The sequence below is a fragment of the Penaeus chinensis genome, chromosome 19 (assembly GCF_019202785.1).
Source record: "Penaeus chinensis breed Huanghai No. 1 chromosome 19, ASM1920278v2, whole genome shotgun sequence".
Lineage (NCBI taxonomy): Eukaryota > Metazoa > Arthropoda > Malacostraca > Decapoda > Penaeidae > Penaeus > Penaeus chinensis.
In genome coordinates this window covers 33,877,221-33,887,220 of record NC_061837.1, presented here as the reverse complement: position 1 = coordinate 33,887,220, position 10,000 = coordinate 33,877,221, and the positions used below count along the sequence as shown (strand labels likewise).

At 40.6% G+C, this 10,000-nt stretch overlaps 3 protein-coding genes across 3 annotated transcripts in view; all 3 read left to right on the top strand.

The window, feature by feature from the left end:
• Positions 1 to 955, top strand: part of LOC125035007 — a 5,035-nt gene extending 4,080 nt beyond the window's left edge. Inside the window, exons 4-5 of the mRNA XM_047627052.1 lie at positions 28 to 584; positions 780 to 955. Coding sequence (XP_047483008.1) covers positions 28 to 584; positions 780 to 955 — 733 coding nt within the window. The remainder of the gene's footprint in view (positions 1 to 27; positions 585 to 779) is intronic.
• A 1,483-nt stretch (positions 956 to 2,438) lies between these two features.
• On the top strand, positions 2,439 to 6,683 carry LOC125035006. Its single transcript, XM_047627050.1, has one exon. It carries the CDS (start codon positions 2,439 to 2,441, stop codon positions 6,681 to 6,683), a length of 4,245 nt encoding a protein of 1,414 aa, XP_047483006.1.
• Positions 6,684 to 7,976: 1,293 nt separating this feature from the next.
• LOC125035005 overlaps positions 7,977 to 10,000 on the top strand; it is a 19,301-nt gene continuing 17,277 nt past the window's right edge. The window contains exon 1 of the mRNA XM_047627049.1: positions 7,977 to 10,000. This exon is cut by the window's right edge and continues 1,937 nt beyond it. Within this exon, the coding sequence (XP_047483005.1) occupies positions 7,977 to 10,000 (2,024 nt within the window).

Here is a 10,000-nt window from a genome sequence, read left to right as displayed (position 1 = left end):
ACAGTCTAAGTGCACATCACAATGAAGGACCGTATTTGTCATCGCCATCGAGAAAACACCAAGCCCCACTTCATTCGGCGAATTACGACCCATCGCCATTATTCCTTTGCCCAGCCTGCTGTGTGAAAGCTTTATCGCCGATTGGGCCTACCAGGACCTCGCGGCCAGCGTTGACACTCGGCAGTTCAGCAACATGTGTTCCTCCTCTACCACACACTGCCTCGTCAGCTTTCTCGACTTCGTCCTCGCCCACCTCCACAAGCGCAAATCTTCCAGCAATAGCACCTTCATAGATTTCAAAAAATCCTTCTACTTGGTGGACCACACCACGCTCATCTCAAAAGCAGCAGCTTCCATGGGCATTAGGAAGTGCCTCATTCCCTGGCTAGCAGATTTTCTGTCCAACAAGCAACAAGACATGCGCATGCAGGGTCAAGTTTTCAGCCTCCTGCCACTCACGTGCGGAATAGCCCAGGGAACTAGAATGGGGCCCCTTTGCTTCCTCGCCATGAGTAACGATGCACTCCTGGACATCGAGTATCGTTGGAAATACGAGGATGACTCGACCATCGCCGCCGCCATTGGCAATTCCTGCCTTGACCATTCCGCAATCCAGCGCACCCTCGACAACCTCCTCGCCTGGACCACCGCAAATCACGTCACTATCAACGGCCAGAAGTCGGTCGTGATGCAGTTCGACTTCTCCAACCATCCTCACGCTGGACAACCACCCACTCGATGTAGCACGTCAGAGACATCGTGAGGTCTGCCTCGCACAGGCTTCACATACTGGGTCGCCTTTGGCGTTCCACTCCCGGAGCTTCACAATATCTACAGGCTTTTCATCCTGCCCAAAATGATCTACGCCTCTCCCACATGGGCCCCCTCCCTCACCGCCACTCAGCTGCTACAGCTCGACAGGGTGCAGAAAAGGGCAGCCAAGATCATATACTAGCTACGAAAACGCCTTGACTACCCTAGCCCTCACCTCCCTGGTCACTCACTACACCTGACTGCAGCAGTTTGGCCGGAAGCTGTTGTAACATCCATGCCACCGCGACCTGCTGCCCCCCGACGCGCCGCCAACAAACTGATGCCCATCAGAGCCCGCACTGACCATTACCACCGGAGCACAATACCCACTCTAGTCCGACCCATATATATATATATATATATATATATATATATATATATATATATATATTGTCCGTGGATTGGTACAAGTATATAAAATCCCCTTTTTCGTTTGTACTTTATAAAAGATATATAAAGGTTATAAAGAATGATTTTTGTTTCTGTATATATGTGTAAGGCTTTAGAAAGAAAATTGTAAGTATCTCCCTTTTCTTTATACGAATGCCCTGAGGTATTTTCCCGAGCTGTTGTGCTTGGGCAAGTAAAGGGGGCGTGTCTTTCCTCCAATACCTGGCATAGGACACGGTGCTCTCCTGTATACTCGTGAGTTAATAACAAGGCCATATTTACAATGTGTGAAGTGCGAATAGGACTGTGTTATACATAACTCATGTCTGCAATCTCTTTCCAGCCTTTTTCTTTGCACAAAATCCATGACTTATGCTGGAGGCTGAAAGAAGAAAATAAGTTCGCGTAACAAGTGAAGAGGAAGTGGTAAACTTTTCTTCCTGAAGCGTCACAACATAAAATAAGACGACGAACAAAACTAAAATAAGAATCGATATATTTTTGTGTGTAATACTATTTATTTTGAATATATGGTGTTATTTTTATTTGTGTATATTTCTTACCCTGAATATTGCTAAATAATTGATGCATATAGGATCGAGAAAACCTAGAATGAGACTGAAACGAGCTGATCTATCATTCAAGGAAGAAAGAACCTACAAGTGGCGCAGTGAGTAGGATTCTCATCAATTTCATTTAGCAATATTAGGGTGGAAATCGTAATTACAAATGATTGTAAAAGTGGTATGTTTTACAGATTGTACCGTCCATTTTTGAACATCTAATCATCTGGGTTTAACGAGTGTCCTGTGATAATCTTGGTGAGGCTTGTAAACTCTGGGCATTCGTAAAAGGGAGATACAGGTGAGAAGGAAAGTGCTTTTGTTATAACCCTATTGTATTGACAATGTACCTTATATTTGGTGAGTCCATAAGGTTTTATTGATTTAGTGCTTTTTCTACAATAGCGGGATATTGAAGTTGTATTTCACTTCAGAAGCGTAGTCATGCTAAATAAGCCAGCCAGTGCTTGTACTGTTACGCGCGCGCTGGTTTCACGTGACTTGGTGATCGACTGTCGATCGTACATCGAAGTCGTGGGTGCCTAATTGAAAGTAGTTTATGCTTTCACGTTTCTTGGAAGATTTTGAACGTGTTAGTCAGTTTGACTTCTTCAACTTCCAACGAACTTAATGTGTTAATTCTATATTTATTTTATACATAGTTGTTCTGAAATGTCTTTAGTGGATATTTTGGAGAAAGCTCAAGCGCTTGGCTTGAGTGCAGACGTAGTTCATGATTTACTAGAAAAGCAACATCAGATAGATAAGGATAAGGCGGATAGATTGGAGCGGTCAGCCGAACGAGAGACGAGACGGCTAGAATTAGAATATAACGAGGCAGAGAGGCGACGAGCGCATGAACTCGAGCTTGCTAAGATTAAGCATAGTAGTTCGAAGGAGTTAGACAGTAATTCTAGGTCAAATTCGCATATGTTCGAGGGTCTTAGACTGCCTACTTTTGCCGACGGCCAAGATGATTTAGATAGTTATCTACAGCGGTTCGAACGTTTAGCAGAACTGCATGGGTGGAAGCATGAGGACTACCACGTATATCTAGGTACATCATTACGTGGTCAAGCACTTAAGGTGTATATTTCTTTACCAGATGAAACCCTCCGAAATTATGAACGTTTAAAGGAAGCCCTGCTTAGAGCATTTGCTGTTGATGCAGATTCTTATAGAAGAAAATTCAGAGAGAGTAAATGTAAAGAAAATGAATCATATGTACAGTTAGTGGTTAAGATGGAGCAGTATCTCGATCGGTGGCTGTCCATGAGTAATGTTGAGAAAGATTACGCTCGTCTATTTGATTTCCTTATCCGGGAACAGTTACTGACAAATTGTAGTTCTGATTTACGCGTGTTCTTAAAGGAAAGAGGGTGTGAAAGCGCAACGGAGATGGCGGAAGCAGCAGATAGATATCGTAGTGCTCACGCATATCGCGGAAGCAAACTGTCAAGGCCGGTGCAAAAACAGAGTTCACCTAATTCTGATGACATTAAATGCCATGGATGTGGGAAGCCTGGTCATATCCGTCCGAACTGCCCTAGTAACCCTAGAAACTTTAAGCAAAAGACAGAGGGTAAAGTTAATTTTGTTTTTCAGTCTGAGATGAAACCACAAAACAGTATAATTGATGCTGAAGGCAAGTTGTTTGAAAAACCAGCGGAGGTTATGTTTGACACGGGATGTTCGACTGTAATTGTTAATGACAAATTAGTGCCTGCAAGATTTAGATTGGGGCCTATGGTTAAGGTTTATGATTATCTTGGGGTTCCAAATTCCTTCCCTAAGGTCAGATGTTTTATTCAAAGTAAATTTTTTTCGGGGTGGATTAGTGCTATTGCAGCTCCCCTTAAATTTGCAGACGTGCTTATCGGACTAGTTCCTGGCGTAAAATTGCCTAGTAAGTGCGCCACTACCTCGCTCGAGCACGAACAGAGCAAAGACGTAGGCGATGATGCTTCACAAGCTCTTACAAAGGTAGGCGATGTTTCTGTGGGTAATGACTACAAAATCGCGGATAAAAAGGATGTTAATGAGTCTCCTGACGTCATTGCTATGAGTGTCCAGACTCGTTCATCTATATCAAAAGTGGCTAAGATTACCTCATTAGCTTGTTCAGAATTCCTAGACCTTAATATAAATAAAGATCAAATAAGGGAGGAACAGCTAAATTGTCCAACTCTTCAATCTATCAGGGAAAACGTCAAAAGCGGAAAACGTGTGAAAGTAAAATCGCGCGCAGTAAAATTTGAAATAATAGGCGGACTTATTTACAGGGTATGTCTTGAGAGCAAATATGATTACGAAATTGGAAGTAAGCAGCTTGTTACTCCAGATAAGTACAGGATTCACGTCCTAAATCTGGCTCATGATTCACTGACTGCCGGACATTTCTCTCATCGGAAGACGAGTTTTAAAGTATTTTCTAAATTCTTTTGGCCCGGTGCTGGCGCTCACATTAAGAGATATTGCAGATCATGCCCAATATGTCAGAAATTTTCAGCCAAGGGAACTGTACGTAAAGTACCTATGAAGAATCTCCCCATAATTTCCGAACCCTTTTCACGTGTTGCCATAGATCTAGTCGGACCTTTTTCACCTTGCTCAGAGAGAGGAAACAAATATGTGCTTACTTTAATAGACTACGCTACACGATATCCCGAAGCTGTACCTCTGAAAAACATTGATACAGTAACCGTTGCGGAAAGCTTGGTAGAAATATTCTCGAGAGTTGGTGTCCCGAGAGAGATCTTATCTGACCGTGGTTCACAATTCAAATCTGATCTCATGAGCGAAATTCACAGAATGTTATCCGTTAAAGCTTTATATACCAGCCCCTATCATGCTTCATGTAATGGTGCTGTAGAAAGACTGAACGGTGTATTAAAGTCAATGATAAAGAAGCTTTGCGTAGATCACCCGAAAGATTGGGATCGCTATATACCTGCTGCCCTATTTGCCTACAGAGAAATTCCGAACGACAGTCTTAAGTTCTCCCCATTTGAATTATTGTACGGACGTCAGATTCGTGGACCTTTAACAATTTTACACGAGCTATGGACAAAAGATGACATCGATAGTGACGTAAAAACTACCTATCAGTATGTTTTAGATTTACGCTCGCGTCTTGAGGAGACTGCGAAACTAGCAGCTGCCCAAGCGGAGATTAGTAGTCGTAATTATAAGAGCTATTACGATCTTAAAGCTAAACACCGTAAGTTAAACACAGGTGAAGAAGTACTAGTCTTATTACCCTCCAGTAGTAATAAATTAATTATGCAATGGCTTGGTCCTTACCCCGTTGTGCAATGCAAAGATAATGGCGTAGATTACGTTATTAGAGTACGTGGTGTAAAGAAACTATTTCACATCAACATGCTAAAAAGGTACTTCCGCCGTGACAGCTACAAAAGCGAGAGTGAAATTGCTCAGGTATGCATAGTTGAAGAAGAGAACCAAGTGGGTGATAACTGTGAACCAGTTTATTTTGACACAGAAGGTATTAGTAACATCAATTTTGGTAATGAACTAACTAAAATTCAAATTGGCGAATTGAAAGGGATTTTGAGTAAATTTACTGATGTACTGACTGTCAAACCAGGTCTAACAAATACAATAAAACATGTTATTAATATACTCTCTAGTAAACCTGTGCATAAGAAACCATATCCCATCCCTAACAGCCTAGTTAATGATTTCAACACTGAGATTGACAAGATGTTAGTCATGAACATTATTGAACCTTCAACATCTGCATTTTCTTCTCCTGTCGTGATGGTGAAGAAAAGTGATGGGTCGTGGAGAATTTGCATTGATTTTAGAGCCCTAAATGACGTGACTGACTTAGATGCAGAGCCCAAGCCTAATACAGAAGAGGCTCTTGGAAAATTTGTGAACGATATTTATTTCACTGAAGTAGATCTTTGCAGAGGATATTGGCAGATACCCTTATCGAAAGACTCAAAGATGTATACTGCGTTTGCTACTTATAGGGGTCTCATGCAATTCCGAGTTATGCCTTTTGGATTAAAGTCTGCTTGTGCAACCTTCATAAGACTTATGAGGAAAGTGGTTTCTGAATTGAAAAATACTGACTGTTATTTTGATAACATTGTAATCCATAATAATGATTGGTCTGAACACCTACAGGACGTGAAAGATCTTTTGCTGCGTCTACGTAAGCATGGTTTAACTGCAAGCCTTAGTAAGTGTTTCTTTGGTTTTTCAAAAATTAAATATTTGGGAGTTTTGTTAGGAGATAACTGTATTAGTCCTCTTGAGTCTAAAATCAATGCCATCTTGGCAATGCCTTTGCCTGTAAACAAGAAGCAATTAAGGTCTTTCATCGGAACTATAGGTTATTACCGCAAATTTGTTCCTAATTTCGCAAGTATAGCAGCTCCTTTGCATGATCTCCTCAAGAAAAATAGTAGTAATAGATTACAGTGGAGTGAGGAGAAAGCAAAATGCTTCAACAAACTAAAGCTGTCTTTAGTAAGTAAACCAGTGCTTTGTTTACCAGATGATTCTAAGACTTTTTATGTTCGTACTGATGCTTCTGATATTGGTCTCGGAGCGGTGTTATTACAGAATATGAATGAAATTAACATGCCTATCTGTTACGCTAGTAGGAAATTACTAGATAGAGAAGCAAAATATGCTGCCATTGAAAAGGAATGTCTTGCCATAGTTTGGGCAATTCAAAAGTTTAAAGTCTATTTGTATGGAAGAGACTTTATCTTGCAGACAGACCAACAACCTCTTGTTTATCTTAAAAATATGAAAAACACTAATGGTAGATTAATGCGCTGGGCTTTGGCACTACAGTGTTACTCATTTACTGTAGAGTATATAAAAGGCAGCGAAAATGTCGGAGCTGACATTCTTAGTCGTTGCCCTTTACCTGAATAGTTGACCAATCAAAAATCTCAAGTTAAAATCTTGAGATTTTGAACTTCATTGGGGGGCATTGTCCGTGGATTGGTACAAGTATATAAAATCCCCTTTTTCGTTTGTACTTTATAAAAGATATATAAAGGTTATAAAGAATGATTTTTGTTTCTGTATATATGTGTAAGGCTTTAGAAAGAAAATTGTAAGTATCTCCCTTTTCTTTATACGAATGCCCTGAGGTATTTTCCCGAGCTGTTGTGCTTGGGCAAGTAAAGGGGGCGTGTCTTTCCTCCAATACCTGGCATAGGACACGGTGCTCTCCTGTATACTCGTGAGTTAATAACAAGGCCATATTTACAATGTGTGAAGTGCGAATAGGACTGTGTTATACATAACTCATGTCTGCAATCTCTTTCCAGCCTTTTTCTTTGCACAAAATCCATGACTTATGCTGGAGGCTGAAAGAAGAAAATAAGTTCGCGTAACAAGTGAAGAGGAAGTGGTAAACTTTTCTTCCTGAAGCGTCACAACATAAAATAAGACGACGAACAAAACTAAAATAAGAATCGATATATTTTTGTGTGTAATACTATTTATTTTGAATATATGGTGTTATTTTTATTTGTGTATATTTCTTACCCTGAATATTGCTAAATAATTGATGCATATAGGATCGAGAAAACCTAGAATGAGACTGAAACGAGCTGATCTATCATTCAAGGAAGAAAGAACCTACAAGTGGCGCAGTGAGTAGGATTCTCATCAATTTCATTTAGCAATATTAGGGTGGAAATCGTAATTACAAATGATTGTAAAAGTGGTATGTTTTACAGATTGTACCGTCCATTTTTGAACATCTAATCATCTGGGTTTAACGAGTGTCCTGTGATAATCTTGGTGAGGCTTGTAAACTCTGGGCATTCGTAAAAGGGAGATACAGGTGAGAAGGAAAGTGCTTTTGTTATAACCCTATTGTATTGACAATGTACCTTATATTTGGTGAGTCCATAAGGTTTTATTGATTTAGTGCTTTTTCTACAATAGCGGGATATTGAAGTTGTATTTCACTTCAGAAGCGTAGTCATGCTAAATAAGCCAGCCAGTGCTTGTACTGTTACGCGCGCGCTGGTTTCACGTGACTTGGTGATCGACTGTCGATCGTACATCGAAGTCGTGGGTGCCTAATTGAAAGTAGTTTATGCTTTCACGTTTCTTGGAAGATTTTGAACGTGTTAGTCAGTTTGACTTCTTCAACTTCCAACGAACTTAATGTGTTAATTCTATATTTATTTTATACATAGTTGTTCTGAAATGTCTTTAGTGGATATTTTGGAGAAAGCTCAAGCGCTTGGCTTGAGTGCAGACGTAGTTCATGATTTACTAGAAAAGCAACATCAGATAGATAAGGATAAGGCGGATAGATTGGAGCGGTCAGCCGAACGAGAGACGAGACGGCTAGAATTAGAATATAACGAGGCAGAGAGGCGACGAGCGCATGAACTCGAGCTTGCTAAGATTAAGCATAGTAGTTCGAAGGAGTTAGACAGTAATTCTAGGTCAAATTCGCATATGTTCGAGGGTCTTAGACTGCCTACTTTTGCCGACGGCCAAGATGATTTAGATAGTTATCTACAGCGGTTCGAACGTTTAGCAGAACTGCATGGGTGGAAGCATGAGGACTACCACGTATATCTAGGTACATCATTACGTGGTCAAGCACTTAAGGTGTATATTTCTTTACCAGATGAAACCCTCCGAAATTATGAACGTTTAAAGGAAGCCCTGCTTAGAGCATTTGCTGTTGATGCAGATTCTTATAGAAGAAAATTCAGAGAGAGTAAATGTAAAGAAAATGAATCATATGTACAGTTAGTGGTTAAGATGGAGCAGTATCTCGATCGGTGGCTGTCCATGAGTAATGTTGAGAAAGATTACGCTCGTCTATTTGATTTCCTTATCCGGGAACAGTTACTGACAAATTGTAGTTCTGATTTACGCGTGTTCTTAAAGGAAAGAGGGTGTGAAAGCGCAACGGAGATGGCGGAAGCAGCAGATAGATATCGTAGTGCTCACGCATATCGCGGAAGCAAACTGTCAAGGCCGGTGCAAAAACAGAGTTCACCTAATTCTGATGACATTAAATGCCATGGATGTGGGAAGCCTGGTCATATCCGTCCGAACTGCCCTAGTAACCCTAGAAACTTTAAGCAAAAGACAGAGGGTAAAGTTAATTTTGTTTTTCAGTCTGAGATGAAACCACAAAACAGTATAATTGATGCTGAAGGCAAGTTGTTTGAAAAACCAGCGGAGGTTATGTTTGACACGGGATGTTCGACTGTAATTGTTAATGACAAATTAGTGCCTGCAAGATTTAGATTGGGGCCTATGGTTAAGGTTTATGATTATCTTGGGGTTCCAAATTCCTTCCCTAAGGTCAGATGTTTTATTCAAAGTAAATTTTTTTCGGGGTGGATTAGTGCTATTGCAGCTCCCCTTAAATTTGCAGACGTGCTTATCGGACTAGTTCCTGGCGTAAAATTGCCTAGTAAGTGCGCCACTACCTCGCTCGAGCACGAACAGAGCAAAGACGTAGGCGATGATGCTTCACAAGCTCTTACAAAGGTAGGCGATGTTTCTGTGGGTAATGACTACAAAATCGCGGATAAAAAGGATGTTAATGAGTCTCCTGACGTCATTGCTATGAGTGTCCAGACTCGTTCATCTATATCAAAAGTGGCTAAGATTACCTCATTAGCTTGTTCAGAATTCCTAGACCTTAATATAAATAAAGATCAAATAAGGGAGGAACAGCTAAATTGTCCAACTCTTCAATCTATCAGGGAAAACGTCAAAAGCGGAAAACGTGTGAAAGTAAAATCGCGCGCAGTAAAATTTGAAATAATAGGCGGACTTATTTACAGGGTATGTCTTGAGAGCAAATATGATTACGAAATTGGAAGTAAGCAGCTTGTTACTCCAGATAAGTACAGGATTCACGTCCTAAATCTGGCTCATGATTCACTGACTGCCGGACATTTCTCTCATCGGAAGACGAGTTTTAAAGTATTTTCTAAATTCTTTTGGCCCGGTGCTGGCGCTCACATTAAGAGATATTGCAGATCATGCCCAATATGTCAGAAATTTTCAGCCAAGGGAACTGTACGTAAAGTACCTATGAAGAATCTCCCCATAATTTCCGAACCCTTTTCACGTGTTGCCATAGATCTAGTCGGACCTTTTTCACCTTGCTCAGAGAGAGGAAACAAATATGTGCTTACTTTAATAGACTACGCTACACGATATCCCGAAGCTGTACCTCTGAAAAACATTGATAC